This window comes from Biomphalaria glabrata, chromosome 17 (genome assembly GCF_947242115.1).
Source record: "Biomphalaria glabrata chromosome 17, xgBioGlab47.1, whole genome shotgun sequence".
Taxonomy (NCBI): domain Eukaryota; kingdom Metazoa; phylum Mollusca; class Gastropoda; family Planorbidae; genus Biomphalaria; species Biomphalaria glabrata.
The window spans coordinates 16,166,816-16,190,816 of NC_074727.1; the positions used below are offsets into that span (position 1 = coordinate 16,166,816).

General features: G+C 35.6%; 1 protein-coding gene across 1 annotated transcript in view; it reads right to left on the minus strand.

The window, feature by feature from the left end:
• Positions 1–24,001, minus strand: part of LOC106055566 (uncharacterized) — a 126,616-nt gene that overhangs the window by 46,459 nt on the left and 56,156 nt on the right. The window contains exons 19-25 of the mRNA XM_056016057.1: positions 22,240–22,335; positions 21,225–21,306; positions 18,646–18,749; positions 13,406–13,540; positions 11,465–11,560; positions 6,940–7,015; positions 5,883–5,986 (exon numbers count right to left, since the gene is read on the minus strand). Of these exons, the coding sequence (XP_055872032.1) occupies positions 5,883–5,986; positions 6,940–7,015; positions 11,465–11,560; positions 13,406–13,540; positions 18,646–18,749; positions 21,225–21,306; positions 22,240–22,335 (693 nt within the window). The remainder of the gene's footprint in view (positions 1–5,882; positions 5,987–6,939; positions 7,016–11,464; positions 11,561–13,405; positions 13,541–18,645; positions 18,750–21,224; positions 21,307–22,239; positions 22,336–24,001) is intronic.

A 24,001-nucleotide genomic window follows, 5' to 3' on the forward strand; every position in this document is an offset into this window, starting at 1 on the left:
TGCTGTCACTACATGAAAAGAATGTGGTATCTCATATGCTATATTAACGTCCGGTGCTGTCATTACATGAAAAGAATGTGGTATCTCATATGCTATATTAACGTCCGGTGCTGTCACTACATGAAAAGAATGTGGTATCTCATATGCTATATTAACGTCCGGTGCTGTCACTACATGAAAAGAATGTGGTATCTCATATGCTATATTAACGTCCGGTGCTGTCACTACATGAAAAGAATGTGGTATCTCATATGCTATATTAACGTCCGGTGCTGTCACTACATGAAAAGAATGTGGTATCTCATATGCTATATTAACGTCCAGTGCTGTGACGTCATTAAAAGAATGTGGTATCTCATATGCTATATTAACGTCCGGTGCTGTGACGTCATTAAAAGAATGTGGTATCTCGCATTTCAAATTTGACAAGTTTTGTGGACTATTGAGTATACCCTGCATGCACAGAAATACTTATAACAATCTAGCTAACAAAGTCAATGCTGCACTGAAATACTTATAACAATCTAACTAACAAATTTAATGCTGCTTTAATTGAAGCTGGTCAAGAATGTATGAATAGGGCATTTGTGCATGGAAGAAAAAATTCATAACCTCTGACTACAGATGATAGAATAAGTTCAACAGGCTGTCCTGTTATTACAGTTTCTTATGATGGGACTTGTCATAAAAGAAAGGGGCCACTCATCTCTGCTTTGATGCCTCGAAGCAGATGTGTAAAAAAAAACAACCTCAGTGGCTCAGCAAATGCAATGGAGGCCGCAGCAGCATCCAAACTTTTTTTCTCGCTCTGTCGTATTCCAAAAAACTTGTTTATGGCACAATGCTGTGTGGTGGCGATAGCAAATCGATTTATCTGACATAACCAACTCAGGATATGATTTAGAAATCTTGAAAGAGGACTGCATCAACCATATCTCAAAAAAATGTTAAATGCTTTGAACAATTTAAAAATGTCTAATAAAAAAAAAGAACTAAATTATAGGCTTACATAGCCAAAAAAAATGAAACAAGATTTCAAAGAGAGTTTGTGTTACACAAACTCAGAGTCGGCCCCCGTCGAAGTCGGATCCCTGTCGGATCTGCATATTCGCAAATAATATTCAAGAGGTGATGTAATTTTAATGATCAAAAGTAATAATGTTTCAAAGATTCATTTGCCGTAAATTTAAATTAAATAAAAAATAGTAGATTAGTTTTAGTATATTAAAACATTACAATATTGATCAAAACGTTTGGAAATGAAAATCTACACTTTTTTTTTACACTTTAAGTTTAGAAATTGAAATTCTACATCTTAATCTAGTCTAGTTTAGTCTAAACTAGATCTAGAAATTCTAGATCTAGACTCTAAAATAATTTTAATTAGAATATAAATCCAGATCTAGATATACTGTAATAAAAATCTAGATCTAGTTTTAAAAAATCTAGATTAGATCTAAATCAAGATATCATTCCTTTTTTAAACGCGAGTCACATAACGAGGCTTTATAAACATTACTATACCGAGTTCTTTTTTCATTTCATTTGAAGAATTAATTCCATATAACGTCAGAGGAAAAAAAAACACTACGTCACACGGCCTAGCTAGACTAAAAATCACCTTCATCAATACGAGCCATTTATCGAGTGTTCATAGACTTTGGTGCACTGAGTGCGTTCTTTAAGCATTTCATTTAAAGAATTCATTTCATATGACGTCAAAGGAAAAAAAAATACTACGTCACACGGCCTAGCTAGAATAAAAATCGCCTTCATCATTACGAGCCATTTATCGAGTGTTCATAGACATTGGTGCACCGAGTGCGTTCTTTTAGCATTTCTTTTAAAGAATTCATTCCATATGACGTCAAAAGAAAAAAAAACACCACGTCACACGGCCTAGCTAGACTAAAAATCACCTTCATCAATACGAACCATTTATCGAGTGTTCATAGACATTGGTGCACCGAAAGCGTTCTTATAGCATTTCATTGAAAGAATTCACTCCATATGACGTCAAAGGAAAAAAAAACACTACGTCACACGGCTTAGTTAGACTAAAATATGTTTTCATTAATACGAGCAATTTTTCGAGGGTTAATAGACATTGGTGCACCGAGTGCGTTCTTTTAACATTACATTTAAAGAGTCCATTCATATGACGTCAAAGAAAAAAAATTCCATTACCTCACAATAGGCTAGTAACGGTACCATAAAAAAAAGTCTTTATTTACACGAGAGATTTAACGAGGGTTCATAGACATTGGTGCACTGAGTTCTAATAGAATTTATTTAAAAAGGATCAAAGCCGCCTTGTTTTTGCGTTTTGTCTGTCAGTCGGTCTGTCTGTCATCTTGATATAAAAAAAAACAACAACTAAAAGTTATTAAAAATTGATTAACCTTTATTTTACGTTTCAAAACATCGCAGTAATTTTTAGGTATGAACACAATTGAAAAGTTTATATAATAGACTGTTCCGGATTTTTGTATAAATAGTAAAGGAAAAAGAGAATTTCAGATAAATGTAATACCGTTAACAACTTTTTTTGGATGGTCTCGTATAAAAATTAGATGTACTACAGCCATGTGGAGAGATTTTCATACCTTACTTTGGTGTTTGGATTTTGTTTTCCTTAAAAATCGGAACATAATATTAACGATAATTAGATTTTTTAATGTTTTAGGTAGAAAGTTAAATGTACTGTAAAAGAGTAGTGAGTTAAAATATTTTTCATTAAAATCCGTAAAAACATTATTTCGTAAATGAGAAGATTATTTGTTAATTAATTAGAAGAGGGAGTTCAAACAATTATTTGGCGTTAGTAGATTTTTAAATAAATTCGGAAATTTCTGGCGACGATTTGTAGGAAACAAAATCCGGAACTTTCTTTATCGATTACAAAACTTCTATGTTATGTTTTAGCAAGAAAATAAAATGTCTAAAAAGTAATTTTCAGTAATCAATTCTAGTAAATTACTTTTTTTTAAAGCCCTGAACAACCTATTGTCGATATTTTTAAAATTTGTTTAAAGATGAAAATACGGAACAATTTGATATTGATAACCAAATTATAGTGACGCATTGTCAAATAATATAAGTGTAATATTAGTCAATTATGCGATTTCAAACAATCATTAGGCATAATTCATGTTTTATAAAACAATATCCGGAACATTTTTACACTTAATGAAATATAAGTCAGTATAGAGATTTTGATATGGCATTAATATGCTATTTACATAAAAAACGGAACAACATATTATTGATAATGTGTTTTTGCAACGTTTAAGCATGGAAATTGAATGTAATATAAATTAGAAGAGCAAACAAACATTTGTTGGGGTTGATTAGTTTTGCACAAAAAAATCCGGAACAATCAATTTTTAGATACTTAAAACTATTGAAATGTTACGGGAGGAACATTAAAGTGTAAATCAGATTTTCAATAGCTTTTAGGGTTCTAGTTTTTTTAATCTAATCGTGACGGACAGACCTACCAACAGACAAAACGCACAAAAATAATCTTCTTTTATTCGGATGGGGGCACTAAACAAAAAATAAATAAAATCTGATTTTTCAAAAAAGTTTAAGGAATTGGTTTAGCACCCGATCATGTAGCGATGTTACGCTACTGCACGAAAATCGCTGCATAAAATGTCCATTAAAAAAATGTGCGTGATATTTACATACAAAATGCATTATTAGCCTTTATAAACAAACAGAAATGTTTTTTTTTAATTTTAGCAGCTAGTTGACCAGAAAAAACATCTTTAACTATTATTTATATTTGTTGTAAACATTTCCTGTACATTTTTAAAATATATTTGACTTAGTGATACTGAAAATACACATACATTGTCCATCTTTGTTAGCATATTGTAACATTGCCTCCCTTACATTTACGTAATTGTTTTAGAATTGGTGTATTTTTATGAAAAAATCGCTTGCACAATTAATTTTATAAATTAAACGGTTTGCTTTTAGAAAACCAAAAGTAGCCGTTGCACCTAAACTTTTCAAGCCGCATTTAATGATGAAATAATATTTTTCATATCTCTTCTAGTTTTCGAGATCTGAGTGTGACAGACGGACAGACGGACAGACAGACAGACGGACAGACGGACATTTTGCACAAACCTTATAGCGGCTTTTTCCCTTTACGGGGGCCGCTAAAAATTACTAACTACTTTTCTAAAGCTCTGCGCCAAAAATGTTCCTGACTTTCAAAAAAATGAAGCTGGCTGTTATAGGCTCATTTTTTCCTATGAGTTGAGACCTAGATCACAACAACAGTTTGTGTCCTGATGGCAATAACACTTGGTGTCTCTTTTAGACAGGGGTTCTCAACCTATGAGTTGCGACCCCTTGGGGGTCGATTGACGATATGCCAGGGGTCGCCTAAAACCATCGAAAATATGGATAGTTTTTGTCTATTCTTCTTTTGCTGCGTGTGTGGGGAGGGGGATTGCGGCCGAGTGGGGGATTCTAAAAAGGGGTCGCCGAGCTTTAAAGGCTTTAAGAGATAGGGAACACTAAAGCAGCCATACAAAAAAGAACACAATCAGAATATATCAGAAAAAGAAAACTTGTTATTTCCTATAATGAAAAGACTTAACAGACACAGAGTTGTCACCTCAGGGGAAAAATAAGGGGCTGTCACAGTTTCAGTTGACATTGCCTGATTTAATGTTCCCGCCATGTTAAGATGTTAAAAGACACGTGGAATTCCTGATGTAGAAAACAGGAAGTAGAATGAATAAAGTTGACTTTGAATTCAGTCAAGTCAGTCAAGTGGTATCCTTTAGACCGGGCGGTCAAGTATATTTTTGGTCTGGGACGCACAGTAACGACTTAGAAAGGTCGAGTAGTAATTTCAGTTAGGTAGAAACTTTTGGGCAGTTGATGCCAGTGGTCTTTTTCAGACATGTATTTCTAGTAGTTAATCTATTATTCTGTACCGTGTTACCCGCTGAGATGCGGACGTGATTTGTAATCTACTCTAGAGAGTTTAACGTATTGGAATTATTTGATACCGCTGTTATGCGGATAGGATTTTCTTGACTTGTGTAACTAACAAGGATTGCAGTATTATTATTATTGTTGTCAAATAAACTTTATGTTTTGCCTGCTGAAACGGACTTAAGTCAATTTGTGGTATCTATGTTTGTCACGTGTCAAAAGTACTCCAGGAAGCACAAACCCAGCATTCCACGACATTAGCATTCTTCAACATTACACCATCTAACCTTTTACAGGGGCGAACATTTTTTTTGAGAATTCATAAAAATTAAACCAGTAATAATTTTTAAAAAATAATAGCCAGTTACCTATGACATTTAAATATCTATCAGGTAAAATCAAGAAATTAAAAAAAAAATATGAGTACTTAGGAATATTTTTAAGATTATTGTAAACATTGTTTATTTTCAAGATGGCCGCCATCTTCATAGCAACCCCAAAAAATAGACTCATAAAATGTGTATGATTATTTATGTTCCTTTATCTCCTATCAAGTCATGCATAAAAGCTTTTCCTTTTAACTGTAAATTTAAAAAAATGAAAATTTCATTGTGAATCCCCCTTTAAGACTACTTCTTGTAGGAGAATAAAAAAAAAAGCAATCTATCTATAGGTATCTGCCAGCGAAGCTTATGAAAAGAGGTGCACAACACTGAGGAAAATTTAAAAAAAAAATTAAATTATAAAATTTCTAAAAATGATAATTATCCCGATTGGCTTAGCATTCATCTATTTTCTATTTTAAAAAACAACAAACAATTCTCTAAAAAAAAAAAAAAAAAAAAAGAACACTTTTTCTTCTGGAAATAGGTTGAAACATTGGTTATAATTTCAACCGGCATACTAAATTATTCGTAAACCTTCTGAGCAGGTAACTCCCTGGTAACATCTGGCCTTTCTACTCTCAAAGAAGTCTCCAAAACATCTGTGGCCACCAAATTCGGGCTTGGGTTTCGTACAGCCTCTATTGACAAAACACATGCCTCAAGTCATGAATTTTAAAAATGAAAACTTGTATCCGAGTGCGGACAGACCGTCCTAATTCAGCCTAGTGTTAATGAGCTTCATCCTAGGGGGACAAGATTTCCGGTCAAATTTTAAGACGCTTGCCCGCAAAGAACATCTTTTAAGCTCTTAGAGCGGCGATCAGTCTCGTAACTTGACGCCATAACAATCACGTCAATTTAATAGAGGCTGACCATTCGATATGATCACAACTGATGGAAACTTCGCCAAACAGTTTGAAGCTCTCTATGGAAAAGTTTTTTCAACATCCGTTTTAGAAATGTTTGCATTGCGCTAACCACTAATAATGTATTTTGGTGTTTAATAAGATTTCTAAGATGGGAAAAGCGAGCCTAATTTGTTTAAGAAAACTAACCCTCAGGGACACCCTTAAAGCTTCCTCGAGAACTGTTCACATAGAGCCCGCCACCTGCTAGACGGAATTGAAGGATAGAGCATCATGGCTCCGCGCTGTGAAAACTGCAAGTAAAATGGACCGCATTCACCAACCGTAAACAAACAACATTTAAACACGTGATAATATTGATACAACAATGGAAAAAAAAGTGTCACGTGACAGCCTGTTTGTATTACGTGATTTGTATAGTAGAGCTAGAGAACCACGAGGCTAAATGTTGTTTGTTTACGATTGGTGAGTTGCAATATTTTTTGCTCCACAGATCGCATAGTATCAATTAGAGAGACTACTTCAAAAAGGTTAATCATGTCATTGGTCATTGGTTTTCTGGCTGATTCAGGCAATCCGTTCTGTGCTGAAATGGAAGTATAGAAAAAAGAGCTTTTCTAAGTCTTTGTCTTAGCTTATGAAATAAGAAATTTTTATTTATCTTCGTGTCTTTCTGAGTATTCTATTAGGTTGAATTTTTGCTAAGAATGGTGGACTAGACTTACCTCAGTCTTATTTCCCTGGAATTTTTACAGCGGGGTGTACAATGCCATTCTTCCCATTCAGCCCAGCCACCATGAACTGAAGTACACAATATGTTATATACTGAGGAGTTATTATCCAGCGACATGTGTATGTTGAATTAACCAACGATATGTTATATGCCACATATATTAACCAGCGACATTTGTAATCTAAATTAACCAACAATGTGTTGTATGTCCATATATTATCAGCTAATGATATGTTCAGGTTACTATACGGTGGTTTGAATAAAGCATTCATGCATTTGCGATACGAGCCAGAGAAGTATTTTGCAATGAGCAACATGACTTCAGTAGGTTGGCCAGTGGTGTCACAAGAGGGTGCGGCGTAGAGCAGGCCGCTCTGGATGACATCCCATCAAGGGGGTGACACACAAGTAAGAAAATAAATCCAATTTTTTTCTAAAGCAGACAACTTAATAATGTAACTCTTTCTCAATAATAGGCTAATAATTTGTTATTCAGTTAGCAGCAATGCCTGGTCGTGCGGTTAGCGCGCTGGATTGATTATCTCGACGGTTCTGGGTTAATACCCTGCTCCCTGCCATCCCCCGTCGTCCAGCGAAGGTTTGGACTAGGAAGTAGATTATCCGAAACATGTAAAATATTTTACAGAAAAAAACAACATTTTTTACAAGGCCAAATGAGTCTTTAAAACATTATTACTTTTGACAATAAAAAAACAACACGTCTTGAATATTCCTTGCAAATATGCGTATCCAATAGGGATCCGACTGTGGCCGCCTCCGAGTTTTTGTGATAATACAGACTTTTTGTAATCTTGTTCATGCACTAGTATAGTGTTAATCTTTAGTTGTGTTGTATTGTGTGTTAAACCCATTGATTTAATTTTCATTCAAATGTATAGCTCGGCCAGCATACTCTCTTCTTGTAAGATCTTCTCTTTCACATGAATGTCCCCAGATTTTTATTTTTTTACTTCATTTAAAATTGTGAAAGGAAATTGATTTAACTGATGCGATACAAGTTGGTCTTGATAAAGACGCTGTCTTGCCAACTATAAACAATAAAAAATGTCAAAACATCACTACAGACTACACTACACCACTAAAGGATAGAGAACAATGACTGGTACTGGGACAAATCTAGATCTAGTACTAGTCGTTGTTTCCGGTCAAACTAAGGATGGCTTACCATGGGATGGCTGCCAGCTCGTGCGGTTTGCGCGCTGGACTGTTGTTCGGATTTATCGATTGTCTCGGGTTCAAACCCTGCCCGCTCCCATCCCCCCGTCGTCCTGCGGGAGGTTTGGACTAGGAAGTAAACTATCTTAAACTCTGAAGGAACATCCGAAACAGGTAAAACATTTGACAAACAAACATGTTGTAAAGCTCCCCTTTTTGACCACGCAATCTATAGGGCTACTGTTGTTAAGGTCGTCTGTTTCTTTGGCCAACGGTTAATAAGAAGGGTGTTATCTGGCCAGCACATCGGCCTTTACTTTCCCCCAACAAAAGTCAGGTACCCATTAGAGTTCGGTGGACTCCAAATCTTCACCGAGATTCGAACCCAGGACCCTAGATTCGGAAGCCAAGTGCTTAATCTTTCAGCCACCTCGCCCCCTTCACTATGTTGCAAGGATTAAATTTTTTCTTTTTATTTCAAAATTTTTTCTTTTTTTTTTGTGTTATAATGAAAGTAAAGTTCCCCTTTCTGACTTCGCAATCTATAGGACAGATGCTTTTAAAGAAATCTGTTTCTATGTCTGAAGGTTAGAGAACGTGGCATGTCGCCAGCACAACAACCAAACCGACTTTATTTTTCCCAACTAATGTCAGGTACTCATTAGAGTTGGGTGGACTTAGGGTCATCCTAAAACTCCTGAAATTCAAAATCCCAGTCTTCATCGACATTCAAACTAGAGACACCTCAGTTTAGGGGTCCAGCCTTGACCACTCAGCCAGCACGCCCCTATATATATATATATATGGGTCCTTCAGTCTCGGAAGACAATGGATGCGCTCAAGTGAGTCACTGGCTTTGGTTTCGTCTTGAGACGGGGCAGAATCTGGAGTGACTGATCAAGCCAATTCTGGAGCGGCAGGGTTAGGGATGTATATGCATCTGTCCTAACCCTAGGGCTAGCTGACAGGGCTTATTTCTTATTCTTTTTTTTTTTGACTGATGCAGCTTTGCTTCTTTAGTACCAGCACGTAGGGCCTGTCTCCATGCTGTCAGGTCTTGGGCTATCTCCTCCCACATAATTTGTTCGATGCTCGTGGTTCTCATGTCTTGTTTGCAGACATTTCTGTAGTTTAGTCTTGTGCGGACCTTTGGTCTGACTCTTTCTGCAAGCTCAACTTAAAGGATCTCTTAAGGGATTCTTATATCTGGTATGCGAGTGACCTGTCTGAGCCAGCGTAGTCTTCTCTGTGTAAGAAATTTTCCACACGCGCTTGAAGAGTTTTGACATTGCTGCAGAAGCCTTTCCTATTTCTTAATGTCAGCTCAGTGTCTAAATCTAAGTTGCTGTCTATTGTTGATCCCAAGTATGTGAATTCCTGCACCACTCTTAGTGTGTGATTTCCAATATGTATCACAGGTACTTCTGCGACATCTTGTGCCGGATTTCGGTCTTGGAGAGGCTTATGTAAGGCTAAACTCTTGACAAGCAGCTGGATGAGCATTCGCAAATCTTTGCAATCCTTCTTGTGAATAGATATGTATGTCACATCACCGGCGAACAGCAGTTTCCTCTTCGTTTTCGCTTTAACGGTGCCAGGTTAAATAGCTTTCCATTGGATCTACTGTGGATATATACTCCATCTTCCAGGGATTTAAAAGCTCTGGTGAGTACAACTGAAAAGAAGATGCCGAATAGTGTTGGAGGCAGAACACATCTTTGTCTTTACTCCGCTCTTGGTGGAGAATGGCTTAGAGGTGGAACTGTCAAACTGTACAGTGCCTTGCATATTTTCATAAAAAGCTGACACTAGTGTCCGTAGCTTGTTTCTCTAAATAGTAAACAGGCCGGTTATGCTGACAATGTCAAAAGCCTTGGTCAAGTCAATAAAAGCTATAAAGAGGGACAGCTTTTGTTCTCTGCTTTTCTCCTGTAGTTGCCGTAGGGAGAAAATCAAATCTGTTGTGGATCTGCCGTCCATAAAGCCACACTGCGATTCTGGGTAAATTCATTCTGCCAAGATCTGCAGCCGCTTCAGTATTACTCTAGCATAAGCCATTTCAACTATGCAAAGAAGTGAAATGACTCTATTACTGCTACAATCGTAGCGGTCGCCCTAATTTTTGTAAATTGTTACTATGTTAGCATCCTTCAATTCCCGTGTACAAGCATGTCAATAGCTATGCTCAGTTCCTTTACCGAGAGTGTTTCGTCTAATTCGTTCAAAACTGGAAGTGATGGGAAGTTAGACAAAGCAGTTGGCGAGATGACATTTTCAATCTGGTAAAGTTCTGCTCCATTTGCAGGGACCGATCACTGATGATTGAACCATCTTTTGACTTGAGCGGGGCCCACTTGCTGGTGTGAGGTCCGAAGGCCTTTTTCATGCCCTCGTATAGTCCTCTGATGTTACCATAGTCGGCACAAGATTGGATGTTTTCACATAGGTCCTGTCAGTCTTAGCGCACTCTCTCGCCATTCTTTGGGCATTAATTCATGTAGATCTGAGCGCTTGTAAGTTGCTTGGGGTGGGCTACTTCTTGTAGTTAAGCATGGCTACTCTCTAGGCAGCTTCCATATCTGGCAGACTAACAAGTCTACCACGCCCCTAAGTAGCAAGAATATAAAATCGATTTTCGTAGGGAAAAGAAGGAAAATCATATTGTTTCTTTAGCTGGAGAAACTATTGAAATAGTGCAAACCTTTAAATACCTTAGTACCATCCTAGACAATAAACTAAATTTTACTTCAAATACTGATTATATCAGCAAAAAAGGGCAGCAAAGATTACGATTACTTAGAAAACTGTCCTCGTTTAATGTTAGTGAAAAGGCCTTGGCTATGTTTTATCACGCTCATATCTGCAATATTCTAAGTTTCAATATCACTGCCTGGTATGGCAATTTGAGCATTAAAAATAAAATAAACTCCATAGAATCATAAATGCTGCTGGTAAAGTCATTGGCAAAAAAACAACAACATTTGGGCAGCTGTTTGAGACAAACATCTATAAAAAAAGCTTATAGAAATAAAGAACCACCCTTTGTGTCAGGATTTAGTGATTTTACCATCACAAAAGAGATACAAGACACCGATAGCAAAGACAAACAGATACAAACACTCTTTTGTTCCCCTGGCAATCAAATCATTAAATAGAAACAAGCTGATATAAACTATTCATATGTAAATTATGAGTGAATCTGGTGTGAATGTACATGTGGTTTTGTATAGTTACAATGTTTTTGTTTGGTGAATGCACAAATTGTACGAAAAATTTCCTTACGGACAATAAAGATTATTATTATTACTATTATTATTAAATATACGACTGAATGCATCTACTTGCGCATATTCCTTTGATTGGATCATTACACTCCTCCCCACACTTCTTGTAGCAGTTGATTTCACAGTTAATTCCAGTCTCATTAAGCCCACAAACTGAAACAAGCCAAATATATTTTTAAAAACTACTTTAAAAACAAAAACAAAGTTTACATGAAGCGTACTTGTATCAATGGATCAGTCGTGTCATTACATTGGTAATAAATCTAGACTATCCTTGACTAACAATAAATAAGCATTTATTGATATAAAAAAAGTGGGGGAATTCAAAGTCATGGCTCAAATCTGAGCTTCTCAAGTCAACACGGTAACCACTCTACTATTGGAGAGATAATGAACATTTAAGATTGTAGAGTTATCTTTTGTTTCTTTAGTCTTGTCCTATTTTCCAGGTTTATGTTCACTAAGACTCACGATGACCTATAATGGGGAATAATTCAGCGTATACCACAACTGCAATCAATTACAATTTCTACAATTTAGTGTTGCATTCAGTCTTTTGATAAAAAAGATTATGTATTTAAAAATTGCAAAAAAATAATTATGAGGCGAGAGTACTCTTATTTTTGATGTTCATTTACTAGATCTAGATCTAAAAATTAAATTATATGTTACATAGGTTAGGGTTGAAAAAAATAGCTTCCACTTCTTTGAACTACTTTACAAAACAACGCCTTGATCCAACTTTTTAAATATTTTTCACGACATTTATTTTAGTGTTAAAAAGTCTCCATGTCCAGTCTAGATATAGTATATATAAGTCTATGGTCCTGACTTACTTATAATACCATTCACAAATCGGATAAACCCGTTTTAATTGTACTTGATATCCTATTCATCTATCGCTTTTTTCGTTTTTAATAGATATGAATGTATCGGCTTTGGGTAAACCCATGTCCGCAAAACTAATTTTAATTTCGTAGCGAAATAGAAAAACTAGATTAGTAAACACAAACTACGACCCGCAGGCCGCGGGTAATATCAGGCTAGCATATATATATATATATGTAGGTCACAGCTGTGACTGCGCAGCCACGGGAAATACTGCATTCCTCACTAATCTTCGGAATCGAAGACTAGCCATATTATTATTATTATATTTGAGCACTGTGAGTTAGACACAGGACTTACTGGAATTACTATACATCCGTCATTAAGAAATCAAAATAAGTTTTTAAGATCAATTTTTTTTTTCATTCAAATATGTGATGGCTAAATACTTAGACGCGTAGAAATTGGGATTAATCGGGGATTTCCTTAGTGACGCAATAGAACATTAAAAACTTTAACGGAAATAGCTTAGTGACAGATGTGATGTTGCTTGTTCAGGCTGTCTTGAGGTCAACTCTAGATTACTTGAATTTCAACCAATTACTCTGCAAGGTTTGAGTTTTATTGTTCGGGTGTATTCAGTGTAGTTGATCAACAATACAGAATGAACAAGACATCGGTTTTAACAAGTAAAGAGATGTAGTCAACGCTGATGAACAATTTATCCTATGTTTATTCTAAGAAAAGGCCACAGTAAAAGTATCTGTCAACTAAACACGTCGTTACCCTAGAGGATTCTATCGTTAACTGATTTTTCCGGTCTCTAACCCAAAGTATCCCAAACGTCACTAGTCCCGTTCAATATGCGTCTTCTATGGTGCGTCACTAAATAACTAATCTATAAATAAGGTGTCTAACACAGAATAATGGACATAGAGACATCTTGTAGTAGCGCTGGGTGAGGACATAATTTTTCAATAGCTGACGACGACGTGGACTGTGCCCGTATTGTGTAAATAAATTGTTTATATTCATAAAAGGCCGGACCAAATTATTTTCTTAATTCTGTTGTTAGCAAAGGCCCAAGGATCTAAACAAATAGGCACGGTGCTGTCATACTGAAACAGATGTATCCTAAAAAAAAATTCTGAACACAATGTACTGTTGTACCTTCTCGACACCAATGTAGCGGGTCCTTGAAATGTTCTTTACAAATGGTACAGGAACCATTAAATTTGTTGCAGTCATCCTCGCATTGCTCACAGCCTTGAGCGCAGTTGAAATCAAACCTGAAAGGAGGGCAGTCTATTGTGCGTTTGTGTGTGATGTTATGTGTGCAGTGCGTGCGTAGCGTAGAGTGTGTTGTATTTGTGAGGTGTGAGTGATGAGGTTATTGTGTGGTTGTGTGTGCATGTTTTTAGTGATTATGGTGTGTGATGTTTGTATGTAGTGTGTGTGTGTGGAGAGGTTTATATGTGTGTGGTGTTTGATATTTGTATAGGTATCATGTGGTTTATGGTGTGTAATGTTTTTATGTGGTATGTATTGTGCGGTATATGTTGTGTGATGTGTGTATTGTGTTTTACGTGTGTGCGGTTTGTGCGATGTGAGTTGTGGTGTGAGCGGTGAGGTTTGTATGTGTGTGGAGCACGATGTTTGTATTGGAGCGTGGTGACATGTATTAGATGTGGTGTGTGATAGTAAGTGATGATAAGTGATGGTAGTTAATGTGGTGTGTGATCGTAAGTGGTGGTAGGTAATGTGTGTGATAGTAGGTGATGATAAGTGACAGTAGGTGATGTGGTGTGTGATGGTAAGTGATGAGAAGTGATGGTAGGTGATGTTTTGTTAGGGAGGGGGGTTGAAAGAAAAAGAAATAGATTAATTTTAAAACCGGATATGTCTTATTTAATGTTATTGACATTTAAATTGTTTTTGAGATTCATCTGACTCTTGACTATTAAAAACAAGATTACGAAGAGAGTTTGTGTTATCACACAAACTTAGAGGCTGTCTCGTCGAATTCGCCACCCAATGACCAGAAATATTCAAGCCATTGTCTTGGATTCGTTTCGATGGTTCAAAGAATGGAAAAAGTCATTTGGCGTTTTAAGACTCGTCGAATCATCGGAATTTTGAAAACAATTTCACTTAAGATATTGGAGTACAGCGCAGCGAGCATGCATAATAATCAAAGTTGCGCTATACAAATGGAATAAAAAAAAAACAATTCGTGATTCAAATTAAGCTCACTTTCCAATTCAATCACTTTATAATTGGTGATTTTTAATAATAATTTAATTTTTTTTTAAACGAAACCTAATCTTCTAATCCTTGACATTGTTTTATTCCACCAAAAGTTTAGTTTGCATGTAAATTTAAAAAGAAAATGTTATATTTCCTTAAAATTTAAGTCTGCTCATATTCCGTGTTGTGTAACTTGCAATATATAGAATATCATGATCTATAAATATTCCAAATTTCAAGCTACCAACCATGGTTACAAAGTACTAACGAATTAATAAAAAAAGAAATTATTTTTCGGTCACAGTTTTTCAGACATTGGCTCAAGTCCAATTTCATACACATAACAAGCAAAAGAAAAAACAATACTTTTTAAAAACAAAGCTTATCTAAGGGAAAGAACTGTAAATTACTGCCATTTATCTCTAGATGGCATGGATTTAGCTCCCTTTTGTGCTTTATTAAAAAAAATTATTTAGTACTAACTGATTAAAAATTTTGTAATTTTTTATTGATTGATGCCTGTACTTTCATCATTTATGAATAATTATGCACAATTTTTTATTGATCCGAGAACGGGATGTGGTAGAAAAAAACGTGGAAAAACGTAATAAGGGGATTAAATCCATACATACATCCACATCTCTTATTAAGTACAATTGCTTCCTCTTTTTAAAGATATCCAACTAAATAATTAAGTATCAATAAGAAATTAAATAATTGTTTAATCTTTTGATTGATTCATGTTTTGTTAGGTACAATGAATAACTGTTTCAACTTGATCTGATAAGGAGAAGCGGAAGATTAAAAAAAAAACATGTTTAAATTTTCTACCAAACAGACGGACAGACAGACAGACAGTGAGTTGATGTAAACATTGTAAAAAAAATGCTCCCACTTCTCTCATATTTTATATAGAAAGATAATCTTGGTTTTATTTAAATCGTTACATCTATATCTAGAATCTAGTGTCATTACCCATTGACATTGATGTAGATCTAGACTTAAAGGTAACAATTTTATTCATCTAGAACATGGTCCTAGATTTGCGTATCTACCACATATATTATTTAAATATATAATATTAGGGTTCCTTATTTAGATCTTTTTTTTTTAAATTAAGATCTAGATCTAATAATTGTTATAGAATTGATTGGTTAGATTTGTATCTAGATCTAGGTCTAATAATTGTAATAGAATTGATTAGTTAGATCTGTATCTAGATCTAGGTCTAATAATTGTAATAGAATTGATTAGTTAGATCTGTATCTAGATCTAGATTTCATTTTTCATTTACATCAACTGCGCTATAAAGTGATATTCACTTGTAATAAATTTTTGTATAGCATGATAATAACGAATGTTCGAATCGGTACTAAAACCAACATTAAATTCAGAATTTAACTAATAAATGTAATTAGTAAATGAAAAAATATATTTTATAATGAACCAATATAATATTTTTACATTGTGACCTTAGGTGCAATGCAATTTATCTAGTACCAATGCTCAAATGCATCAATGAGGCCAAAGTTGTCAATGAAAACGTCTGAAGTTTTAAAATTATACTTATTTTTCCAGAAGTTTTGTATACAAATGTTGTATATGTTTATGAAAATCTACTTGTATATTTAATTATACAAATTAAACGGTTCGCTTTCAGTATACAAAAAAAGTAGCCGTTGCATCCATCAGGACTTTGCAAGATCTAAAATATCATGATATTGGATTTTCAATAACTTTTCTAGTTTCTGCGATATAAACCCTACGAACGGACGGGCGGACAGACAGTTTACACAAAAATAATTGAGCCTTTTTTTTTTTTAAACAGACATTTTCCCATAATCCTAGTAAGAAGTATTTGTCTTAAAGGAAAGAAAGAAATGCTAGAAAGAAATACAAGATAGAGATGCAATTTCAAGCTATTAGAAACAACATGCGCATGATCTACAGGCAGGGCCGCCGCTACCTATTGTGCAATGTGTGTATTGCACACGCCGACTTTAGGGGGCGGCCAAATCATTATTCCAAGGTTAGTTTAAAAAATAATTTAGTTAAATAAAAAAATGACTTAAATATTATCCTTTGAAAATATAAACGATATTCGTACATAAGAGATTATTTTGGAAACTAGAACAAAACAAAAGAGCAGCGTTCGAGGGATTCCCACGGTTTTTTCCATAAGCGCCTACTTATTTCTGGCCTTTAATTTCCGCGAGTTGTTTAAAATATTTGTTTTGAGTCGAATAGCCCGCCTTGTAAATAGATCTATTAACGGTAATTAAAAAGACAGTTTTAAAAACAATTTCACTAGGAGGGGGGCGCTAGTTCCTATCATGTTGAGGGTGGGGGGAGGGCGCAACGTCCTGACAAAAAGGGGTGTTATGAAGTGTGTGTGTTTCCTAAGCGGTGGTAAGGAGAGGTTAAGCGATTGATTGGTGGTTATGCAGTGACAATGATGAAATTAATGAAATTAACGTACTTATTGCTAATGTGAGACGGTCATAATACATGGACGAGTAAAGACTTTATTTTTGTTGTGAGCTAGATTTTGTTTAAATATCAGTCTAGTTCATGACTGTTAGATCTACATCTCATCTCAAATGAAATCGTGAGTACTATAACAGTTCTAGTGAGTTCTTGTTCACGAAGAAGTTTGTTCAAATTATTTAAAAAAAAAAAAATTAAATATACAACGCCTTCATTGGTTGAGTTGTACTGTCTGGAGCTACAAGCCAACAAACGAACAACAACAGAGAGGGGGGGGGGTGCGGTAAAAAAAAATTCAGAATTCTAGCCGACTTGAGCGAAAACCTGTCGCATCTTCAATTCTATCTCCAGGAAAATCTTTTTAACGCTTAAAAAAATATGTAGGCGACACTAATTCCAAAAAAAAAAAAAAAAACACGTTTAAAAAAAACACGTTTTAGTGAACTTTCGTGACGTAACTTTGGATTCTATACACAGTGTTAAATTAATATAAATGAAAAATAAAACCTGACAATCGTGACCAAGTTTCTTTTCTTTTTTATTACATTCTTTAAAAAAAACTCACAGACCTCACTCTGCAAGCCTACATCGCTCCTCTGGGCTTTAGCTTCTAAAGGGGCTTGAACGACAATGTTATCTAGAGAGAGTCGCCACCCGGAAATGTGAGAAACACTGTCTTACTATGTTTTATTTCAAGTCATTGTTTCAGCGACTTGTATTTAATTTGTATTAAACTCAATAAAATATTCAGCGCTGAGTTGCTTCACTTGTTCGATAAATTAGTAGGCAGCTTTGAAACGTGTATGTCAGATGATTGAGGATACAATGCACATCTCTCCGAAATGCAATCGTGAAAACTTTTATGAAAGTCTCAATGATTTTTGTATTGCGAGCTTTTTTCGTATTATGCTTTAACTTACAATAACAAACAAGGTAACATATCCACGTCCAGACCATATAACACTGTTAAGTAGTCAAAATTATCGAGAAATTGTATATAGATCATGATCATTTACACTATTTATTGTGATATACCCGCCTCAGCTCATCAATTATAATCGTCACAAATACAGGAGAATAAGCGAGTAGTCAGAACGAGATCAGATTTGTAATGTTGATCACAAAGAACCAAAATGTCAGATGACTGAATGCACGGAAATCCGAAATTGTTCCTAGTTGTACTTGAGGGATACAACAACAGTGCGAATATGAAAGGGGAAAATGGAATGGTCTACAAAAAAAATGAATTTAAATCAAAGGGAACTTTTCTAAAAGTTTCCAGCTCAGTCTTAATGGATTTTTTTTTCTAGAAAAGAAAGGGGGACGGCATTTGTTAATTTCGCACGCAGGCGGCCACAACCCTCACGGCGGCCCTGTCTACAGGCATATCTACAGCAGGTCTTTCTTTCTATTTCTCTCTTCTAGCCACCCTGTGTTCCCCATTGGGTCACACAGGATTAGTGCCAGATTTCGATTTGATAAGGCCCTAAGCTATTAATGATATGGAGTCCCTTGTAAAGCAATAAATATGCTCTTTCTCCATACTGATCCATTTTGGAGGCCCCTAAGCAAGCAAGGGCCTTAAGCAATAGCTAATGTTGCCTATAGGGAACTCCAGCACTGTACAGGATCAAGTCAACCTAGTCAAGCCAAGGAAATATAATTAATCATCATACCTTGTGGACATATAAGGCCCTTGTAGCAAATAAAGTCTCTGTATTCAATGTTGCTGTCTGGACACGGATTCCCATGTTCACTAGGTTTTGGATTGTCACACTCTCTTAATATAAATGGGAAAGAACAATTGTATTGCTAATTGTAGAAACTAAGGAAAATAAAACAGCAATTATATTCGAAAAAAACAACAACACACCTACAAACAAGAGAAGATCAAAGTTTAAAAACTAGGTTAAAACATTAATTTATGAAGCAAAGCAATGTTTCCTCAGATAAATCCAATACTTTTGTAAGAGGATTGCTTCTGATTGCTTCTGACTAAGTCAATGGACTGCATCTCGTGTGTCCACCTTGAAGTCTAGGCTAGACAGTGCGTTGATCAGCACAGAAATAGGTTTCAAAAGAAACGTTAGCAAATCTTGAGAACTTCTGAGTAACGGTGTTCACTGAAACATTTTATTAAAATAGACAAACACTGCTGAAAATAAAGTGTCATCCTTCTTTCCTGTCAATAATTTTAAGTTGCATTAATAATATTAATAATGATAATCAATTTTGTCTTCGAGTCTAAAAATAAATAGGGAAAGCAGTATTTCCAGTGGCTACGCAGACCCAGCCACATCCAGGGAAAGCAGTATTTCCAGTGGCTACGCAGACCCAGCCACATCCAGGGCAAGCATAAGCGTTGTCCATCGATGGTCGATTCAGATCTTTTTTCAACGTCTGCATCTTTCCTCGGCAGCGGATTTTCTGTGAGTCAAAAGTGTCTCCCGCGGCCTTTGTAAGTGACCTCCGGCTGTCTCGTTCTGAAGCCGCATGCAGCCATGTGCTCTCTTCTATGTCAGCTAAAAAATGTGGGCGCCTAAGCTTGTTTAAGTTGCATTGCTATGCTAAGAACTGAACCTCAATCACACCGGTATCTCATTCCCTCTGCAGGTAAGTACAGGAGGCGCGCTAGCTGAAAGGCTAAGCGCTTGGCTTCCGAACCTTGGGTCCTGGGTTCGAATCTAGGTAAAGACTGGGGGTCTTGAATTTCGTGATTTATAGGACGCCCCAAAGTCCACCTAACTCTAATGGGTACTTGAGTATAGTAAGGGAAAGTAAAAGCGGTTGGTCATTGTGGTGGCCACATGACACCCTGCTCTGTTTACCGTTGGCCAAAGAAACAGATGACCTGAACATCATCCGCCTCATAGATCGCTAAAAAAGTAAAGTAAATAAAGTAAAATCTGAGCATTTATTACATTTTAGGCTCGTGCTTGCTACATGGAGGACACGACCTCAAAAAGGAAGATATGTCCTCCCTTTGCGGAGGTCTGGTTAACCTAACTGTACACGTAATTGTTAAACACATGACAATTAAACATTAACTTAGTGTTATACCACTCGACACAGCAGGCCACTATTTACTATATAATGCATTATTTAATCAATATATTTACCAGCTAGTACAAAGCGTATATCAATTCACGCTGGTCAAAAGTTTTAAAATGTTTTTTCCTGCCACTTCTCATTCTCGGATGAAGTTGAAACTTTGCAGAATTATATATTGCACCAGACAAAACATGAATCAATAAATAAAAAAGTAACCAGTTAGTTCATTCTTTATTGCTAATTGATTATTCTATTTGATATCAAAATATGGGTAAATAAATGCTATTTAATGCTGATGTATAGACGGTATTATTCCCCTTATTACGTTTTGTACACGTTTTTCTCCCACTTCCCATTCTCGGATCAAGTTGACATTTTGCACGACTATTCATAGTTGATAAGAATACACGAATCAATAAAAAGAAATTAACTAATTATTTGCTCAGTTAGTAATAATTAATTAGTTTTGTTTTACAAAGCATAAAGGGAAGTAGGCCCTATCATTTTGAGATAAATGGCAGTATTTAGAATCTGATCCTTAGATAAGCTTTTGCTTTGCTTGTTCGTGCCTAGATTTCTCTTATTCATGCCTATCTTTCATAATCATATTGTTCTTATTGTTGCCTACATTTATCCGTGCCTACCTTTTTTCTCATTCTTGCCCACATGTTTCCTATTCTTGCCTACCTATATGTGCCTAAATTTCTCTACGTTTCATACCCAGTTGGCTCTTATCTGTGCCTACATATATGTTATACATATATACCTTTCTCTTATCCGCGCTTTCATTTTTCTTATCCATGCCTACCTTCCGAACCCAGATTTCTCCTATGCGCGCATACTTAACCATGACCATTTGGTTTTTCATGCCTACCTTTATCTTATTCATTCCTACCTTATTTTATTCATGCCTACCTTTATATTATTCATGCCTACCTTTATCTTATTCATGCCTACCTTTATCTTATTCATGCCTATCTTTATCTTATTCATGCCTACCTTTATCTTATTCATACCTAACTTTATCTTATTCATGCCTACCTTTATCTTATTCAAGCTTACCTTTATCTTATTCATGCCTACATTCCTCTTATTCGTGTGTACATCATACTCGTTCTTATATTTCTCTTATCCGTGCTTCATGTCTCTTATTCACGTATACGTTTTACTGATTTATACCGGAATCTCTATTGTCTACGCTTACCTTTTTCTTGCTTGTCGAGAATCTCTACAGTCCTGTGTACATAGCCATCGGGACCATTCTCCCCACTGGCCGTGTGCTAGAGCTAAATAACAAAAATACGTTTGACTATTCAATCTCTCTGTAGACCACGACAGTAGTGGAGACCTATTTCAAAGGCTAAGTACTAAAGTAAGGGTGGCTGCCTGGTCGTGCGGTTTGCGCGCTGGACTGTCGTTCGGATTTATCGATGGTCGAGGGTTCAAATCCTTGCCCGCTCCCATCCCCCGTCGTCCTGCGGGAGGTTTGGACTAGGAAGTAAACTATCTTCAACTCTGAAGGAACATCCGAAACATGTCAAACATTTTACAAACATTTTAGTAAGACTTATTACGCGTCAAGGTCCTGGTAACAATCTTGCTTGCGAATTCAGGACTCTAGCTGAAGCACTAAAGAGGATGGTCCTAGCAATGAAATTGAGATGCCCTAAGATTTAAAAGGTACTAGTTGTCACCTACAAAGACCGCAATACAAATGAGTAGATTCGATTGGATAATGATTACATTTTTTTTTGGGGGGGGGGGGGGGGGGGGCACATTTTCGACTTTGTCATGCCCTTTTAATACTTCAAGTTTTATCTTCCTCTGTTTAGTAAACGTAGACGGGATGATAAAAATCATATAAATTACTAATTAGGTATTTAAAATCGCCTTATATTTTATATAAAGTTCAAATATTAAAGGTTTTAGTTTTATTTACTAAAGTATTAGTAAAAATCTGTTGTAAATCACAATGGCGATTGGGCCCCACGATGACATGCTGACCAATGTAAAAGAAAATGCAAACTAAAACTTAATGTCAATATGACAAGGTCGTCGGGCTTGAAAAGACCTTCCTCCAGGGTACAGTACCAGGAAAAAGAAGAAGAGTAGATAGAGAAAACTATTGAATGTCAGTTGAATAATGGACGGGCCTGTCATTGTAAGGGATCCAAGCCAAAAGGAAGGTGAGCGTGAAGGTTCTATAATGAACTATTTACCTGAACATGTTCCATTTTCACGTTCATAGCAGTCTTTGCCACATTTTTCTGTGCAGTTTCCCATACAATTGAACCCGTATTCGTTGAAACCACACGCTGCAAATTGTATGTCAAAAATTAGGTTTTATATTATTGAATAAAATTATACTAAGCAATATAAAACATAAAAGCTTACATTAGAAACACTGTAAAAAAGGTTCAAGGAATATTTCGCGATCTAAATATCATCGCTACATCTGTCAATATCAATCACGAAATCCAAACATTGAATTATTGCTCTAGCCAGTATTGAACATCTCTCTCACTCTCTCTCACTCTTTGGTAAGTCGATGAATTTGGATTTATGGAGTATGTTGGTTGATATGACTATTGACACTTCGGCACATTTTACATCATGTCTGCCCTTTAATCTTTCAAGGTTTATCTTCCTTACTTTTTACTTTATCATTTTCCTCTGTACAGTAAAAACAAATGGGTAGCTCAAAGCTTGTACAAGTTACAATTTGATTACTTAATATTAAAAAGTACTGGCATAGCTGTAGAGCCAGAGATCACCGTATATCTAAGGTAAACAAACAAAATATAGTAAATCCTTTAAAACTATATCTATCAATAATATATTAGTACTTTGCCTTATTGGATATTAAACAAAATGATAAATTGCCAATAATCAATTGACTAATTTAAAAAAAAATTGATTTATGATTTGTTAGGTAAAATAAAAATTGTTAAAGTATCACCTTGATAGGAGTATGAGTGAAGGAGAAATAACGTTAACAGTTATTTAACCGGACCAAACCCTACAAATTTAGCCCTATCTGTGAATGCTGAAAGATTAAAAGATTAGTTTCCCTCATTGGTATAAAAAAAAATGAATTACCAGTATTTAACTGACTAATTGGTGACTATTCAGATTCAACTCATTATGTTAGGATTGTTATGTGTAATAGTTAGTCACCAAGTATGCGTAAGTATACATAAACTTATTAATACATGTTCACGCATACACACACACACCTTGCGATTGTAGTATTTTACTAATTAAATATGCTATATACAACTTGTGTTTGTTGTGGCTCTTCAGCGGTGTCGATAAAATGAATGAAATAAACAGGAAGTAACCATCAAACTAATTCTGGAACACCGGCGAAACGCCACAACAATCAATATAGGTAGTCGACGTTAGTGTTAAACAATAAACACTTTTAATACTTAAGAAGGGATCCGTCGAATGTCTTTTAGTAAAGCCGTATATCTACTACTGGTTATTCCTAATGTTCTACACAAAGCGTCCTGTTTATAGCGTCACTTGGAGCGTTCTCGTTTTTAAAGATCTGTCACGTCACTTGTCACTAAGTAAAACTTTCCCGAAACAAATAACTAAATCCGAATAGTATAATGTTATAGGGCAACTTACGTATGTTATAGGGTAACTTACGTATGTTATAGGGCAACTTACGTATGTGATGGGGCAACTTACGTATGTTATAGGGCAACCTACGTATGTTATAATGTTTTGGTTAACTTAGTGATACTTTAATGTTCTGTGTAGCTTAAAGCTTATTTAAATATAGCCTACTATAACATAATTGTTCTGTTGTCACAGATTAATAATAAATTACTGTAGACGTTACTAATTAATTTGATAATAACGAGACTGTCTTTGTCAAGGTAGATATATAGAACTAACTTTTATTTCCAGCTGGAATAACCTGCCCGGTGTGCGGCCGAACATTCCGGGCTTACATAGGTCTCACCAGCC